At 35.4% G+C, this 19181-nt stretch overlaps 2 protein-coding genes, 1 non-coding gene and 1 pseudogene across 5 annotated transcripts; 3 read left to right on the top strand and 1 right to left on the bottom strand.

The window, feature by feature from the left end:
- Positions 1–743: 743 nt before the first annotated feature.
- Positions 744–2522, top strand: LOC113324049 (annotated as a pseudogene).
- A 464-nt stretch (positions 2523–2986) lies between these two features.
- On the bottom strand, positions 2987–5499 carry LOC113322315 (splicing factor U2af small subunit B-like). 3 transcript variants are annotated; one of them, XM_026570386.1, is made up of 5 exons: positions 5170–5499; positions 4906–5074; positions 4649–4775; positions 4035–4477; positions 2987–3298 (listed from the first exon to the last, which is right to left on the bottom strand). In XM_026570386.1, exons 1-4 carry the CDS (start codon positions 5404–5406, stop codon positions 4039–4041), a joined length of 972 nt encoding a protein of 323 aa, XP_026426171.1. In that variant the 5' UTR covers positions 5407–5499; the 3' UTR covers positions 2987–3298; positions 4035–4038. The 3 variants fall into 3 exon arrangements, with proteins under 3 accessions (XP_026426171.1, XP_026426170.1, XP_026426169.1); XM_026570385.1 differs by having other exon boundaries at positions 2987–3901; XM_026570384.1 differs by having other exon boundaries at positions 2987–4477.
- Positions 5500–5598: 99 nt separating this feature from the next.
- TRNAL-UAA lies at positions 5599–5681 on the top strand. The gene has a single exon. It is a non-coding gene; the product is annotated as a tRNA-Leu (tRNA).
- Positions 5682–15968: 10287 nt separating this feature from the next.
- On the top strand, positions 15969–18467 carry LOC113320851 (aluminum-activated malate transporter 2-like). The gene is made up of 6 exons (XM_026568747.1): positions 15969–16291; positions 16400–16540; positions 16660–16932; positions 17024–17124; positions 17558–17701; positions 17963–18467. The coding sequence occupies exons 1-6, from the start codon at positions 16003–16005 to the stop codon at positions 18416–18418; spliced, it is 1404 nt and encodes a 467-aa protein (XP_026424532.1). The 5' UTR covers positions 15969–16002; the 3' UTR covers positions 18419–18467.
- The last annotated feature ends 714 nt before the right edge of the window (positions 18468–19181 follow it).

A 19181-nucleotide genomic window follows, 5' to 3' on the forward strand; every position in this document is an offset into this window, starting at 1 on the left:
TCTTCATCTGAGATTTTGGATCCATCAACAGCTAACTCATTAGAGAGTTTCTTGACATCATCTAAGAACACATATATTGATTTTGAGCCTTGCTTAATACCTTGAAGTTGAGTCCTGAGTTGTATGGTATGAGTTGTTGAGGTTCTTGCAAATCTTGACTCAATATTCTTCCATAGTTTATGTGATGAAACAGCACCAGCAAAATAAGGTATAACATCTTTAGAAATTGTTGATTGGATCCATAAAATTATGGTATGATTCGTGTCACACCAAGCAGCATATTGGGGATTTTCGACTTGATTAGCACCTCGACCATGAATTGAGAAGGACATACACAGTACCATCAAGAAAAGAAAGAATCTGAAACTTTCGAATTACCGACATTAACAAAGCTTTCCGGGTGATGAAATTATCATCTCTGAGCTTTAATTGAATCAAATTGGCGAGTTGATGTACTGGAATTGAAGTAATATCAGAAGTATTTGACATTGTGGACGATTCTGAATCTGTAAAAGTTTAAATCATGAAAAAGATGATACCGGAGAAGAAGAATCTAATGATGAACCGAAAGAAAATCAAGAATGAACATCAAAAAGACGATCTGAGTAAGAGAATTTGATTGATTTAGCGGAAACGAGAAGGATCAAGAAAGAAAACCTAGTGTTTTCTCTCTGATACCATAGAGAAACTATGGAAAAAGAGTTCTCTAACAATTCATTAAAGAAGCAGACACACAATAAATGATGTCTTTATACAGACAGAGTACAGGTGAAACAGCTAATGACAGCTAAGAGATAACGGTTAGTGACGGTTACAGTTATCTTTAATAGAAAACATCTGACTTTAAACTAACTACTGTTAGCAGTGTTATTAATTATAACATAAAAACAATTTACTGCAGATAAGGAATTGGATGTTGAGATAATTATCATATCTTCAGTTGTTATAGGAATGCTTTTAACCAGTGTCAGCTCATACTTATGTTGGATTCTCATGGGAAGACAAATTCGTTCCTGTTTGAGATGGATCCGTGATCAGAGTGGCTTCATTTATTGCTACTTGCTCTATTTGATAGGTATATATACTACATTACTAGTTCATTTTACTGTGCGATTGATGTCATTTTTTTTTTGCACATATCAAAATTTTGGATTGCAAATTTCTGTGTGCACCAGGAAAAATGAAGAGAGGCATGAGAAAGAGTGTAGAATTGGAAAGAAAGAGGAGATACAAAAAGAAGAAGAAGAGAAACATGAGAAGATCATTAGTCTATTCCGATAACGATTATAGTAATGGAAGAGAACCTTCAGATACTGAGATGCTAATTGAAGAAAACGCAGAACTAAAAGTAATCGATTTTAAAACGCTAGCTATTGCTACAAACGATTTTAGTGAAGCCAATAAGCTTGGGCAAGGTGGTTTTGGTTCAGTGTACAAGGTAGATAAATATGTTGCAGAAACTTTGAATTTATACGATCAAGTCGTGTATATTAGCCTGTAAGACTTACATGCTGTTAATTTCTTCAGGGAACGCTGCGTGATGGACAGGAGGTACAAGAGATAGCTGTGAAAAGGCTTTCTACAAGCTCTGAACATGGCTCACAAGAATTTAAAAACGAAGTCTTGGTGATCTCCAAACTACAGCACAGGAACCTTGTCAGACTTCTCGGCTGCTGTACTCATGAAGATGAGAAGATACTGATTTACGAATACATGCCCAACAAAAGCCTGGATACATTTCTATTCGGTTTGGTTCATTAACTTAATGCTCTAAAAACTATCAGTTAGATGAATGTTACCTTAAATTTCTCAATTTCTATGCATGGGCTATATGGATCAGATCCTAGAATGCGAGGGTTGTTTGATTGGAAAAAGCGGTTCGAAATAATCCTAGGGATAGGTAGAGGGATTCTTTATCTTCATAGAGACTCCAGACTAAGAGTCGTCCATAGAGATCTCAAAGCTAGCAACATTCTGTTGGACGAGGAGTTGAATCCTAAAATTTCAGACTTTGGCACGGCAAGGATATTTGGAGGCAATGAACGACTGCAAGCAAATACTCGAAAGGTTGCTGGAACATTGTAAGTTGTACTACTCTCGCTTAAGGCATCTGTCATATCGGTCAAGCTAGATCTCATAACCAAAGTAGGATACTTAAGATAATCTTTCGATCAGTTACATGTTTTTAACCTGTCTCAAATACTTAATTTCAGTGGATACATGTCCCCTGAGTGCGTCATAGAGGGAAGATTTTCGGAAAAACCCGATGTTTTCAGATGTTTTCGGAGTGTTGCTGCTAGAGATTGTGAGGGGAAAGAGGAACTCTAGCCTCTGTGATCAAGACCTATCATTGAGACTTTTAGGACAGTAAGTGTTCGATTCATATCTCCAGTCGTTTCTTCTTCTTTCTACAGCATTATATTGTAAGTTTTTCCTTTTTCTGATGAAGTAATCGATTTCTTGGAGAAATTGTTTCAGGCATGGCAGCTGTGGAACGAGAACAGTGCACTTTCCCTAGTTGATCCAACATTGGTGTTGCCCGAACCATGTTTCGAGATTGAAATATTAAGATGCATTCATGTGGGTTTGTTGTGCGTATAGGAATTTGCAGTAGACAGACCCCCACTACGGCTACGACGCTTTCTATGCTTACTAGTGAAATTGCAACTCTTCTCAAGTGAGGTCGCTGAACTATTTCCTTGCGATTATTTGTTTTTGTAATTGCTACAAATAGTAATTTGGGTGGTGATGCGCCCAGTAAAGCAACGCTGAAACCCCAATTCTCAGCTTAATTTAAGATTTTAGTGTTGTGCTGTTCTCCAGCAGCTGTTGGCACAAGCTGGCTGAGCTACCAGTTTCAGTACCCAATAATTGGGGTACTGGGACTAACTGGCTTTTGAGATACCAGTTCTTGGTTATCCATATAATGACCAACATGCAGTATTACTGTGCTAAGTTAAGAACAAGTTGAATGACCAAAAAAAAATACAGAGAAACAGACATATAGAAACTCAGGATTGCACTAGTTAAAAGTCTACTAAAAAGCTACACTGAGCCTACCAAACAGAAAAATGAACAGTATCAACTACTTCTACATGGTCAAGTGCAAAAAATAAAGTTGTTTCTGAATTAAACATAATGAGCAAGCATGAGCAACTCCTCTCTGGGCTTTCCACAAATGACCAAGAAAATTGGTCCTTCCTCCATAGAAAAACCTAACCTGCCAAGATAACTTCAGCTTTCTCACCATGAAACATTAAAATCTTGTAAACTCGCATCACTGGCGTCGAGCCAAAACCTGTAAATCAAAGCTCACGGTGAGTTGACATAATAACTAAGGTTGTTCCTCAGAAGCAGGGTACCTGAACCTGCAACAACTCATGAAAATATGTAAGATCCACATCTGTTAAGACCCAAAAATGAGACAACCTCAGAAATTTTATCATGTATGTGCAATGGCCACATATGTAAAAAAACAATCATGTGGAGAGACACTTGAGAGCAAAGACACGATCATTCACCAAATGCTACTTTTTAGGAGACCCTACTCAATATCATACTGCCGCTATGGTTTCCAGTAAACTAAAACCTTCCAGATTCATGTTCAGAATTGACAGGATAGTTAAAAAACCTAAGAATCCATGTGACCAGAAAAGTTATTATATGTTCAAAATTTAGCATAACTGCAAGAAGCATTGGCGGAAAAAATAAGGAGGAGAAGTTTAAACCGGCGACAAAGGGAAGGTTTGGTGTACAACAACAAAAAAAAAACTTTTAGCAAACCATTGAGGCTGACTGAAAAACCTGTCTTTGAAAATCAACAATATAAATGAATTAACGAAGTATAAACATGAAATAATATTCACATTCTCCATCCTAGAACTGAAAACCTGCACACCACCTGCACAGTGGAAAAGGGTATTAAACTGAATTTACTCATCGTGTACGTATTGTGTAATCCAAACCCTCATTTTCAAATAGAACTGAGAGGCATCATTCTAACAAGAGCAACAAACAAAGTAACTGTTACCTACCAGATTAATGATTATATTCAGATAATCCATGTTCTCGCTGTGGTTGTTGCTGGTCATAGTATTGCTCTCCATTTTCTGCATCGTGCCCATTGCCGTCATTGTGAGTGAGACCAGTAGTAGTATTACTATTCTCATTAGCAGATACTACTTGCTCCTTTTCCCTATTCCACTGCTCAATTTTGGCCCTCCTCTCGGCACTACCTTCCCTATCCTTAACAGGGCTCCTGTTCCTCTTCCTGTCAGGACTCCTACTTCGTCCCCTTCTCCTTCCGGGGCTCCGGCTCCTAGTCCTCCTACTACCCCGATCACTCGACCTTCTATCATAACCACGGCCACCATATGAACGCTCTTCATAACTTCGATGCCTGTGAGGACTGCGGCTTCTGCTTCTACTGTGGCTATGCCTTGAACGATACCTACCAAATAATTGCCTCCTCAATTCCCTGGCATTGTGCAAATAAAATCCGTCAATTGCAAAATAAATTTCCAAACGAAGAAATCACAAAAACCTATAAAATCTAGCTCTACAAATCAATTAACCTCCTAATTGTTTTCAAACATATCCCAATGAACAGACATCAAATGCAATACAATAAAACTAAAACAAGACGGACCTGCTAATCTTCTTCAAATGCATAAAGTTGCAGTATCCACCTCGATTACACGTATTCTCTTCATACTGCCTACAGGTCGCTTCACGAAAATCCGTCACAGGAGAGAAATCAACAATAATAGGACGCCCTGAAAACATTAAAACCTTCTCATAATCAATACACAACATCTCCATAAACGATATCACAAATCAAAGAAAACCATATCACGAAATTACAAATCAAACAAACAAAAGAAATCAAATCTCAGAAAAGGGTACCTGCATAGAACCTTCCAGTCAAATTCTTAAGCGCATTAGCAGCATGTTCTTCCTCTCTAAATTGAACATAAACATTCCCCACCATATGATCAGCCAGATTATCACAGATATTAAGACTTTCAATCTCTCCGTACTTGCTCAGCTCATCAAACAAATCCTCATAAAAATCCTTCAATTTCAAACAAAACTCACATTCAGAAATTCACAACTCATCAGAAAAGAAAAAAATCCCTAAAAAATCCAAAAATTAAAAAAAAATCTTACATCAAAGTGTTGTTGAATATGACGAGGATCCTGAGCAGAAGGATCAATACTAGCACCAGGAGTGATCATATCAGGTCTTTGATACATATTAGAGAGGAGAATCGTTGGACTAATAGAAGGTCTGGTATGAAGCCTTGAACAACGATCCCCATGTCTACAAGCACCGATTTTGAAATAAAACGGACAATTTACTCTGTCTTTTTCTGTACCGAAGATTGCAGCCAGATGTTCCGCCATCTCATCTAATCTACGATGAAAAATCAGAATTAGGGTTTTTTTTTTCTTTTTGGGCGAAAACTTTAGAGGGAGAGAGATTGAGGAAATTGGGTATTGGTCTCGGAAAAGGGTATAAAAAGAGGAAGGACCGAAGCTTCTGGAAATTGGCGTGGAAACGTAATATATATTGAATAGGATCGAACAGAACAAACAGCTGGTTTGCCCGAGTGGTTAAGGGGGAAGACTTAAGATCTTCTGCACTCAAGTGCGCATGGGTTCGAACCCCATAGCCTGCACTTTTATTTTCTTTTGTTCTTTTTTGGCTTCCCATTCCTTTTTCTTTATTTTGTTTGTTTGTTAGATCTAAAAAGATTATAACACCGACCTTACATTAAAGATGAAAGTACAACAATAGATGCTAATGTTGATGCTAAAGCTAACAAACAAGTCGAAATGATCGGATAATCGTTGAAAAATCAATTATCTCAGAACGTCTATATCTTTTTCTTGCTTTTCCCCGTATAAATCCATATCAATCTCCATTTTCATTTTACAAAAATCAAAACCAGGTTTCATGGTGAACCCCATAGGAAGCACTTTTACTTTTTTTATTATTTTTTTTGGTTTCCGATTCCTTTTTTCTATATTTTGTTTGTTTATTTGATCTCAAAAGATTATAACACGACCCTTACATTAAAGATCATAGTACAAGAATATATGCTAATGCTAAATCTAATAAACAAGTAGAGAAGAGAAAGATCAGATAATCGTTGAAAGATCAATTATCTCAGAATATCTATATTTTTTTCTTGCTCTTCCTCGTATAAATCCATATCGATCTCCAATGTCTCTTTAGAAAAACCAAAACCAGGTTTCATGGTGAACCCCATAGCCAGCACTTTTACTTTTTTTTTTTTTTTGGCTTCTCATTCCTTTTTTTCTTTATTTTGTTTGTTTGTTTGATCTCAAAAGATTATAACACGACCTTTACATTAAAGATCAAAGTACAACAATATATGCTAGTGCTAATGCTAAATCTAACAAACAAGTAGAGAAGAGAAAGACTCTTTATTTTGTTTGTTTGTTTGATCTCAAAAGATTATAACACGACCCTTACATTAAAGATCAAAGGTACAACAATATATGATAATGTTAATGCTAAATCTAACAAACGAGTAGAGAAGAGAAAGATCGGATAATCGTTGAAAAATCAATTATCTCGGTATATCTATATCTTTTTCTTGTTCTTCCTCGTATAAATCCATATTAATCTCCATTTTCTCTTTAGAAAAATCAAAACCAGGTTTCATGGTGAAAAACATAAAATAAGCGAAATCAGGAGAGTATGATAAAGCGAAAAAATTGGTATAAGCTTTATATTGAAGGGGGAAGTAGAAGTAGATGTTGGCTATTTAGTCATTAGCGACACAACATTGACCGTGAGACTTAATCTCTGTCATTGTAGTTGTGGCTCATCATCATAACTTAAGTGGCGCTACTATATATATATATATATATATATTTTTGTGCATCGTATATTGTGTTGTTGTGTGTATTTCTCATAGTGGAGAATCGCAATAAACACATTAAATGGATTTAGTTCAACCGTATGAGCCTGTCAAATCCGTTAATATACTGCTTTTACTTGTTTATCCGACCTCCTAGATGAGCCTGTCAAATCATATAAATACTTCCATTCGGAGAAGGAGGATGGGACGGGAGAGAAAAGAAAATTCTGATGCAGTAGACGGTGTGTTCTTTCTGATTACCAAAAAACTCCAAGATGAAATTACTCTAGAAATATTTTTCTCGGTTACCAATACATTCGATATTGAATTGCAACTTGGTACCTAGAATCGGTGCAAAATGATTTGAAACCCTATAACCTTATTTTCCTTTCGGTGATGTAATCTAGCGTCTCAAAAAAACAAAAGCCATTAATTGAGTTAAGAGTGTAGAAGAATCCTAAATTTTAGCCACTAGTTTAACAAAAAATATGAAATTAAAGATTTATGTTTTGTTATATCGGAACCCTAAAAAATGAATATTTCAATATCCACGTGAAAAAAGTTGAAAACATCTCTACTGTTATTTATCTCCCAATGTTTGAGAACATTTAACCCGTGGAATCAGTTGGAAAAGCCAATTTCAAACTGTTTGAAGATTTTTTCAGAAAAAAATTGTAATAAAAAAAGGTTTTATGGTAGAATGTAGATATCAATATATCCTATGAATAAAATGTTCATTCACTTTCCTCTTTAATTGGTTTCCTAAAGAGAAACTTATAATTATACGTAGTTTTAAAGATATGTCGTATCTTTATTAAGAAAGCATATTTTTTTATGCTATTTTGCGTGTCTAGTGTATCGAGTGATTGTCGCCAATCAAGAATAGTTTTTCAGTTAAACATTGGGTGGTCGTACTAATACAAAGGGTAACTATAACTAATATTACTGGCAAATGAAATAATCAAGAAATCGAATCCTTCAACCATTTAGTTTTGGAAGTATATTCACCACATTCTTCCTTTGCATGTAAGTATGAAATAGAAACAAAAAATAAACATGCCATACGACGGTAGATGAGTTAGCCTTTGGAGGTAGTAGTTATCGTGGAAAAGACAACTGTGTAGTAACTAATTTATAAATTAGTTAATAACAAATGTCGCTAAGACATTGTTCTGATGTTTGGGTCATTTCATTTTATGTCTGTTGGAATATGAAACTACATATTCTACCGAGAGTTTAATTAAAGTTTTTCAAAAACCAAAATCTAAGAATGTTTTTATTTTTAAAAATTAGAAACTACGGGAAGTTCAAATATCCATTTCTCTCGACATTTAAAGTGAACTTAAGGACCAACAAAATTATTAAATTATAAATAAACATCTATTTTTTTTTCCTTTTCTTGATCTTTTTATATGATGTGATTATGAGTTCTATATCATGAATTTCTACGTCATATCTATGACAAATTTTACTTATTAGAGAAACTCATTTGTGAGAATGCTGATTTGATTGAAGATGCAAGATTTAAAATCTTGTTTATGGAAACTCATTTGCGATATTCATGCTTTGGTTGAAGTTTTCGTGTTTGGAAATTAAGGGGATACTCAATCTTTATATACCGGTTGTATATACACAATAATATAACTAGTACAAAATAATTTCAAATAATTAATATCATAACAAACTCAATAAGATATCCATATTATCTTAATATATATTTATTATATATTCTTTAACACAAATAATTATAGGATTAGATTAGAAAAATCATTTGTTATGCCTTTTCTTTTCACTTTGTTTTTCATTTTTTGCAATGTTATTATTTTCCTAAAAAATATAACATTTTTCATGGCAGAGTTCGAGTGTTTAGGGCAGATTGTGGAATCAATTTTAGGAGAGTTCGATTATTTTCCTGAAGCTTTTGACATAATTGAAAGATTCCAAAATGCTTCTATGTTGAATCTGTTTCTTGAAAACCATTATCACTCATTAATCGTCCCATTTTTTTGGGATGTTCATAAATGGTATTCTTTTGTCATGCTTTTAGGTTCGACTGTGAAATATATATAAGAGAAGGAATAAGTTTATCGGCTTCTAGCCAAGATTTACTTTAACAAATTGAACAAATACTGGTAGAGGATTTGAAAACAAGTTTACCTTATTCAATTGCATACAATGATAATATCGTATGGACATCAGAAAGTAGCACTATCTATCTTCTTATGATTATGAGAAATTCGTTTGCACATCCCATTGAGAATTCTTGTATAGATTCAGGTTAAAAATATATTTATTTATTGGGATTTCTTAACTTATATACCCGTATATAGGTTAAGCATTGAATATTTGTCTAAATTTTAGGATTTTTTTACATAGGTTTTACAAATTTCCTTGTTTATCTAAATCTTTATAATAATCTGATTTTATTATTTTTAGGAGGTATATTTCCACTTTTACCCTTGAAAACATTAAATGAAAGAAGACACGTATCTTTCTCCCACTAACTTTACCTCGGTAAAAGCTATTTAATCCCCTTTATAAATTTCCGTTGATTCTCTCTCTTAGCTAGCATGCAGACATAGTCTCTTCCCCTTCTTCTTATTTTCCTTCTCTTTAGATGTTATGTGCCAGTAGAAAATCAAGATCAATCCAATCTAAACTCTAAATTAATTAACGATTACTAAGAATTTTTTAATATGTAATCGTAATCAGTAACCAATTTCATATCAAGACGTTATTTCAAACTGATTATTGATATGGAGAATTATTTTTGTATTTTGATTTTGGTTTGTATAACCTAAATTGATTTTGGAATTGAGAAAGAATAACAATCCCAACTAGGGTTTATATCATCTTGATACCCTTTTTTTTCTAAATTTATTAGAGATGGCATTTTTCCTCATTGGAAGCTCTGTATGTTTTTATAAAAACATGGCGCTAGTGGTTTCATTTTCATCTCTAGTGATGGTTACAATCTCCGGTTATGGATCCGAAAAAAGTGATGGAAAATTATCTCTTTCGCCAGTGTAATATGATTATTGTTGCTTGATTATTTGAAACCAGACATATGATTCTGGAGGAGATGATATCCTGATGTTGTGGAGTAATATTTAGAGAGATCTTTCCACAAATAAAAAAAAAATCTGGATCTTCAAAATACGAAAGGCTAGGATTTGGAGAGATATTAAAACTTAATACCTAGGTAATGAGTTTTAAATTGTAAGGTTAGAATAGGAAATTACTCATCTCGGAAATAACAAAAAGAAATTTCCAAAAGAAATTAGATAATCAAGAAAATTTGTAAACCCAATGCAACAATATAATTTTTTAGTGTTCCTTAACCTATATCCTGGTATATAGGTTAACAGGACCCTTATTTATTATTTTTTTTAATATTCTTTCAATTTTAATAATAAAAATATATACCCATGTGTTGAAAAATGTGAAAGAGTGATATATAGATACAAGATTATGATAAGTGTGTGAAGCAAATCCATGCATCATTTATTCAATATGGTTTTAGTATACAAAATTTTATCTCTCACCTTCCCATAACTTTTGTTTAATTATGGTTTTTAAATCATAGTATTTAAATCCAAAGTTTCTTCCTCGACTCTTTGTATAAGATATACCTTTCAATCCACAAAACATATTTCTGTGGAAACTGAAATCGCCACATTTTTAATAAATTGGAACTATGCATTAAACATGAACAAAAATATCACAACCAAGGTAGAGGAGTGTGGTGTTAGTAGTAGTTTAGAGGAGGCTAGTTTTCTAACCACCACAATTAAAATATTGGATATAATTAGTGTAAAAAGTCATAATGGATACATGTTGTTGATCGATAAAATTGATGTACACACAAAAAAAAAATTTGATTGTTATAGTTTGTAGTGTGTTGTTTAAAACCACTTGAATTGTTCAGTTCGTTTTTAAATCTTTTAAAACTTATCTTAAATACCTTATAGTGTTTCATTTAAAACCATTATAATAGTTCAATTCATTTCCACTCTTAGATTTTATCTACGTGTTTCGTTTTTAACTCTTGGATTTTATCTTAAATGCTCTTGTATTCATACATCTCACTTGATGAAGTATAAAAAAGTAGACGTTTAATTGGGGAAAAAAGGTATCAATGTGTAGACATTAGTCATTGTTTTAGCATGATGTGGTTATTTGAGGATTTTGTATTTCTGATTAACCAATCCCCCCATCGCGATCACATGTGGTTCTGTATTGGCACGTTGTTTGGATCTTAGCGACCTGTTGCTTGGTAGAGTCGTTTTCGGAAGGATGCTTATAAGAATATTTGTGAATTCCGGTTCTTACGTTAGTTTATGTTGGTCATGGAAAATGGTCTAATATTTCACAAAATTATAAACTATTTGGTGATTAATGAGATGGCGAAATATGCAGGAGTTAATTGGTTCTTGTCAGTGAGAAAATATTAGATGGATATTCTCTAAATTGGTGCGCTTAATAGGCTTGTATTGAATGAGGATAAACGTAAATAAAAGGGGAGACTTGCAAAAAGAAAAAAAAAACAAAAAAAAAGGCTTTAACGCCAAAGTCAGAAAGACTTTTATCCAAATCAAAAAGATTTGGAACTGACCATGTATATATCTTTTTTGGAATTCACAGTTATTTATAGGCAGAAAAGAATAAGAACTTCTCCAACTGTTGTGTTTTAAACAAAAAAAGTGTTGAGGCAGAAGCATATACACTTTTAAGAATCAACTCCAACCCATTAATGTGGGGTCGACGTGTCATTTTTTTTCCTGAAAACATCTCTAGGTATACCCCTAAAAAGTGACAGTTATATAGCGGATGTTATCCCATCCAACTTATCATTTATAAAATAAAATTAATGCAACAAAAAAAATAAAAATAATCGTAATCAATTATTAAATGACACATATGCAAAGAAAAAGATTTATAATTTATAGGTTGGAGATGTTTATTATTTGCTCATTGCATTTAGGAAGTCATAACTGTATTTGGAAATTTTACTTTAAGAAAGATGTTTTAGCTACAGTGCTGGTGGAGAAACTAGAGTGTGGCAAATTCTAAAATCGAAGGGATTCAGACTTAGTAGGACCAAGACTGAATATTTGAGGTGTGACTTCAAAATTTCCAGGCCCGATCATGCGTTTTTCTATACGGGCAACTAGTACTTAGGAAGGATTCCTTTCTATATCTGGGACCTATGATATCTAGATTCTTTTCGGCAAATAAATATGAGGGGGGGTCTAACAATCACACCCAATATTTCGCTAAGGCAATCTGTATGGACTAACTCCAATATAGTTCCAAGATAATCAACTAGACAGACAGACTAAATCAAGGAAAATACATACAAGAGTTATATCTCTGTTTCTCAATGTAATCAACAAATCAAAACAGATAGAAATCCGTGAGCATGATTATTATGAGAAACAACTTGAACGGTACCAAAGACCAATGTCCAAGTGTCAATCAATTTATATCAACAACCAAAGGTTGGATTATCTGATTGATTGAACTACGCATAACCTCTGATATTTTAATTATAAAAACAAATATAATGCGGAAAAGAAATAACACAGACACCATAAATTTTGTTAACGAGGAAACCGCAAATGCAGAAAACCCCGGAACCTAGTCCATATTTGAACATCACATTGTATTAATCCGCTACAGCCTCTAGCCTACTACAAGCTAACTTCAGACTGGAATGTAGTTGAGCCCTAACCAATCTCACCCTTATTAAGGTATAGTCGTGTTCCTTCCAGCAGGACTCTACGTACTTGATTCTATTAGATGATCTCATCCACAACTAAGAGTTTCTACGACCCAAAGTCGAAGACTTGATAAACAAATCTGTCCCACACAGAAAATTCTATTGAATAGATAAATTTGTCTCCCACAAAAATACCTACGAGTTTTTGTTCCGTCTTTTGATAAATCAAGGTGAACATGAACCAATTGATACACCGAACTTATATTCCCGAAGAACAATCTAGTAATATCAATCACCTCATAATAATCATAATCGTATGGTAGCGAAACAAGATATTGTGGAATCACAAACGATGAGACGAAGATGTTTGTGACTACTTTTTATCTTACTGTTGATGGTGGTTTTTAGCTTAGGGTCAAAATCATAAAACTGTACATCTGACATGACGTCACTATGACCATTAGCACATTTATTGAATCAATCAGCATGCCTACGTAAGAATTATCGGGGTACCCTTTTTTTTTACATGGGTCATGTTCCACGGCAGAACCCTTAACACTGACTGACATCATCTATGCCAAACCCTAATTCTCATGCTACCGCGCCAAGGCATGCCAACCATGCCAGCCGGACCACTATGCCAATGGCAGACCATGCCAACCACATCACCGCGCCAAGGCATGCCAACTATGCTATCCACACCACTGTGCCAATGGCATACCATGCCAGCCACATCTCCGCGCAAAAGCATGCCAACCATGCCAGCCGCACCACCGCGCCAAGGCATGCCAACCATTCCAGCCGCACCACTGCGCCAATGGCATGTCGTGCCAGCCGCACCTCCGCGCCAACCATGCCATCCGCACCACTGCGCCAATGGCATGCCATGCCAGCCGCACCTCCGCGCCAAGGCATGCCAACCATGCCAGTCACACCACATGGTCTTTTGTGAGCACATTCAGCTGGAAATGTGCTCATGGAATTCTCCCCACAAATGCAAAAACAGCTAGCATATTACACTACATCAACCCAGGATGCACTGTTTGCAATAGTGGGGAAGAAGAAACCATGACACATATGTTCTTAAAATGTCCTGCTGCTACTCAAGTTTGGCAGGAAATTCTTGGTGCTCATAACACTCAGTTTGATAATAACACTATTTTCATGGACTGGCTAAATTCCTGGTTCCAAACTGGAATTCCCAGCAATGAAAGTAACATCTATGCCACTAGCTGCTGGTATATTTAGAAAGCAAGATGTGACTTGATTCTCAGAAAAATACATCCCAATGCGGGAGTTACTTCAATGCGCATTAAGCAACATCTGTGCAATCATCACAGAATACATCATATGAAGGAACACATCATGAATAACTTTACACTTTTACCTGAGGAAACTGCCTCAACTATGAGTCATGATATTACCCCTTATAATCTGAATATCTCTTCAGAATATGGGTACACCGTAAAGATATGTACTCTACAAGACCCTGGAAATCTTCTCTTTTACAATGCACTAACTATGACAGATTTTGCAGGACATACAATTGGAACCAGGGGATATCCAGGATAAGATGGACTCGGGGAGCAATAGGAGGGGGAGACCTAGCTTTTCAGTGGGCCAAAGAACTGCAGCATACAAACATAGATATATCTGTTGAATCTCTGGAGGTTTTATCTCGCTTCAAATTTCTATACCATGAAGTTGTGCAAGGAAGATTCCATCTTAGCTACCATGAAAGAATCAACAGTCATGAAGATTGTGGAAATATTGGTTTTCATCCAATATCTTTTGTCCTTTTGAATCTCAATATCATCGATAGTACTCAAAATACGGATGCTTTTAGTTTAGCTAAATTTTGTAAAAACAATGATGGCAGGATGAGTGTTTCATTCCTTGCCAACGACAACTCTAATGCAATGAATTCGTCTTAGGTGCTTGTCTAGGCCTGAGATTTTCCTTAAAAAAAAAAAAGAAAAAAAAGTTAAACAGTTAAACTCTTAAATGGTACGACGGTGCGCATTTTGAGGACCTTAAGCCAAGGTCCAGCCAGAACAGGTGTTGCCCCCTCGGCGCCACACTTTTTAGAAACGTGAACATGGGGAGAGGCGCCCATGAACAGAAAAAAATGAACCAGGAGAAGAGGTGAGGCGCCGAGGCGATCAACCTCCATTAGCAGTTCAACAAGAGATTTCTTGAATTAGTAGAGTGGCCGACATGGAAGAAGGGGAAGCCAGTTGAATTCATTCATCAATACCACTGTCAATGACGATCATTTGTTTAGGGCGCCACACTTTTAATTGTTCTGAATAACATGCATTTGTTTGGTTCAATCGGAGAAAAAATTCTTGGAAAACTGAATTAGGATGAGATATACATGTGATCTGTAGTTGATGGCGAAACAAGATGGCCTAGCTACCTTGAAATTTGTTTTGTATGTGTTAAATTGGGAGTGCTTCGACTTCAAATTACATCCCTCTGAATAGTAGCGCTAATTACTCATAATTACATGCTTTTGGTTGTTATGAATAATTTTTGGGTGCATCATTTGATCTTTGTTGTTCGCACTGGTCAGTGGGTTTTCTGTTGGTGGCCGTTTGATTGAGGGTTATGGGGTATGTGTAGCCATTATAGTGGATGGCCAAGAGAGATGTACCACTGATGCAGAAGGACTTTAAAAGCTAGACTAGGTAAAAGTTGTATGCATTTTGTAACTACCTTCTTTTGGAAAATTTTGCAAGTTACAATCAAGCATTCTAAAATTGCGCGTGTTTGACAACTGCTCAAGTGGAAGTTACATCCATCTGACAGCCGTGTTTCGAAAATATGCCCAGGAAATTCCACCACAAAGGACTTTTAAGGATTAGTTTTCTTTTAGATATAATTTCTACATCTTACTATTTCGATCAATCTGCAATAAATTTTTGTAGTAGGTCAGTTGATTACCCAAAGCAATAAATTTCTACATCTTACTATTTCCATCAATCTGCAATAAATTTTTGTAAAATATTTTGCACACTCTACCTCAGTTGTGTTCATTCTTGATGGGTTCGTTTGCAGCCGTTGTCGAATCTGACAAATCTCATTTTTGGACTTTGTAGCGATTCTATTGAGCACCGATCTTGGGAATTTGCAGGACTATCACGCGTTTTAAAACAAGGTACATATGTTTTGGTTATAAAAATTAAGGTTTTGAGATTACCATGTGTCAAATACAACATTGTTTAGTAATACTTTTATATATTTCCTTCCTATAAATTCATGACTCTCAGATCTCTTATCACCCATATTCGCATTCCTCTCATCCCTTTCAACTCTAGTCGCTCTACCTATCGAGCATTAATCTATCTATTTTGTACAGAGCGTTAGCCATACTCTTGTTAATCAATGGATATTGATGAAACAGCTGTCAGCAAGAGTGGTGGGTTTTTGAGACGCAGGTGGTGGTGGCTTAAGGCATTAACTGAGAGATTGATAGACAGTATAGTTGAATTTGCACACAAGGTAGAGAAGCTAGGAAAGGATGACCCGAGAAGAATTGTTCATTCTATCAAGGTGGGATTAACACTCTCACTGGTTTCTCTCCTATACTACATTAGACCCATCTATGGAGGTTTTGGCTCCTCTACAATGTGGGCTATCATAACAGTGGTAGTCGTCTTTGAATATAGTGTTGGTAAGTCTAACAGAACTCTGTATAGCATAATATCGTTTTGAGAAACAGCAAATGATTGTTTCAGTGTATTGGCTTGATAATTAAAAACAATAATGTATATTTTTTCAGGGGCTACGTTGGGTAAAGGATTTAATCGAGCATTAGCAACATTTTTTGCTGGTGCCTTAGGATTTGGGGTTCATCACTTGGCAACTCTAGCTGGAGATAAAGGGGAGCCTGCAGTTCGTTGGTTCTTTGTCTTCCTACTAGGTGTAGTCACCTGAAAAAGCAAAACAAACTTTGGTCATTGTGTGGCCAATGCTTTCATGAATTTGTATGTTATAATCTTTTTCTTTCACTTATTGATTTCTATTTTTTGTTTTTGGCAGCGGCTGTAGCATCATTTGCCCGTTTCTTTCCGGGGGTCAAAGCACGATATGATTACGGGGTACTGATATTTATACTAACATTTTGTTTAGTATCAGTATCTGGCTATCAAGAAGCTGAGATCTTAAAACTCGCTCACCAAAGGGTCTTAACTATTCTTTTGGGTTGTTTAACGTGTGTGATCATGTCCATCTTTCTGTTCCCTGTATGGGCTGGTGCTGACTTTCACAAACTGATTGCTCGCAACATAGAAAAGCAAGCTGATTTCTTAAAAGGTTTGTTGATTATCTTGATAACTAGCTAACAAATGCATTTATTAGTTTGTTCATTCGTTTATCTTAATTATCAGCAATAACGATTCTACAGGATTTGGAGAACTATATTTCGGAACAAAGGAGGAAACAGATATGTCATGGCTTCATGGATACAGAAGTGTTTTGAATTCTAAGACAGCTGAAGAAGCAATGGTGAGGAATATCTCTTTAAGTGTGCATCTCTGGATACATTTTTTTTTACCATTCAAGTATAACAAACTTTGATATCCCCATCCTTTCAAATGGTTTGACCACGTAATCTGCAATAAATCTAATGGATTACACGTACCGGACACCTAATAATGGACGAAAATCTAAATAACTATAATATTTTCCATGTGAAAACTGTACCAAAAATATAACCTCATAGTTAAATATGAATTTTGTAAAGTGCATTCAGATTCAGATTCCCTCTGTTGCTTTGTTTGTTTCTTATTGAGAACTTTGTTTTGTTTGTCAACATTACCAGAATCGAATATATTCATTTTTTTTAAATGGATATTTGCTCGATTCACTAATCAATATCTACATTCTGAAATGAACCTTGGGTTCTGAACAAATTTTTTTGATGTATTTTGTTCTGTAGGCAAATTTTGCTAGATGGGAGCCACCTCATGGAAAATTCAGATTTCGCCACCCATGGAAACAGTATTTAAAAGTAGGCGCAATGACTAGGCAATGTGCATACAGGTTGGAAGCAATAAGCAACGGCATCACCTCTGAAATAAAAGTATGTTCTGGCAAATGTCTATTTCTCACAATCATATCTTGATTTGTACTGTTAATATAGTTGGTTCTTTGGTGTATATGAGTCTACTGCCTACTACTTGCATCATTTCAAATTTTCGAGGACCCTTGTCATATATTTGCTGTAAGGCAATGTATAATTCCCGAGGGTAGACCGGCATTCATTTATAACCTTACTTAGGTTCAAGTCCAAATTTACAACCCTTGTATATCTCCTTAACAGATTTGTGATACCCGTGTGCAGGAACCATCAGAGTTCAAGAAGATAATTACACTGTCATGCATGGAAATATGTCTTGAATCAGGCAAAGCTTTGCAGGAGATTTCCACGGCAGTTAAGAAAATGACATACCCATTTATAGTTTCCACACATATCATGAGCGCAAGAAATGCTGCTGATGATCTGCACACTGCCTTAGAAACCATTACATTGGAAAACACTAACATCTTGGAGGATGTCATGCCAGCAGCCTCGGTCATTTCTCTACTACTTGAGACTATTGAATGTACAGAAAACATTGCAGAGTCAGTAAAGGAGCTTGCTTGCTTAGCAAAGTTTAAAGGTGCGGATGTGGCAATGTCGCCAGAGAAACAAACAAGAAGATTGCTTCGCAGAGGAAACATAAAGCCACATCATGTGGAAAATGATTCAGTTCATGCTTTAATTACTGTTTATGCAACTTCAGCTATGGTGGAGTGACAAAATATAGATGAATATGTATGAGCTAGTTAGCGCGAAACTGAGGTGAAATTTGTTACCAGATCAGTAACAATATCAATCTGTTTTTTACTTGAACCCAATAGAAAATTTGCTAGTAACAATTTGGAAAAATCAATGGTGCCACCGTAGAACTGTTGGAGTCTTGCAACAATAGAAGAAACGTCAGATGTATCAAACAATAAATATAAAGAACCGTATCAAACAACTCTACCACGAACAAATTGATGAGGGCAGAATCACAGGTTCAACAAGCTGTCCTTAACACATTAGTTCGCTGGTATACTCTAAAGTAATGCTAAACCCTAACGTGCGAAGATGTGTCCAGGATAAGATTGCCCGATATAACTTGTATTAGCACAATACAAGTTACCCACTTTTAAACTCAGCAACGGGGATGGAAGTAAAACGCCGCACGAAAATAATAGCAAGAAGATGAAGAAAAGTAGACCTAGAGATGGTCGCTGCTTGTGTGTTTTGAAAAGAGATTTTCGAGTTGTATTTATAGGAAAATTAACTTGCAAATCAAGTTAGGTTTAGGTTTTTTCTTATAAAAAGAGTTTTGCTTCTTGTAAAACAATTAACCACAAGAAAAAGGAATTTTTCCATAAATAAAACTCTTAAATAAATTATTTATCAAGTTAAAAACTTGCAAAAAAATAATTTCAAGCAGACACGGACTTGGTGCTTGGTACACGCACATGGGCATGGGTCGAAAATAATAGCAAGAAGATGAAGAAAAGTA

The sequence above is a fragment of the Papaver somniferum genome, chromosome 11 (genome assembly GCF_003573695.1).
Source record: "Papaver somniferum cultivar HN1 chromosome 11, ASM357369v1, whole genome shotgun sequence".
Lineage (NCBI taxonomy): Eukaryota > Viridiplantae > Streptophyta > Magnoliopsida > Ranunculales > Papaveraceae > Papaver > Papaver somniferum.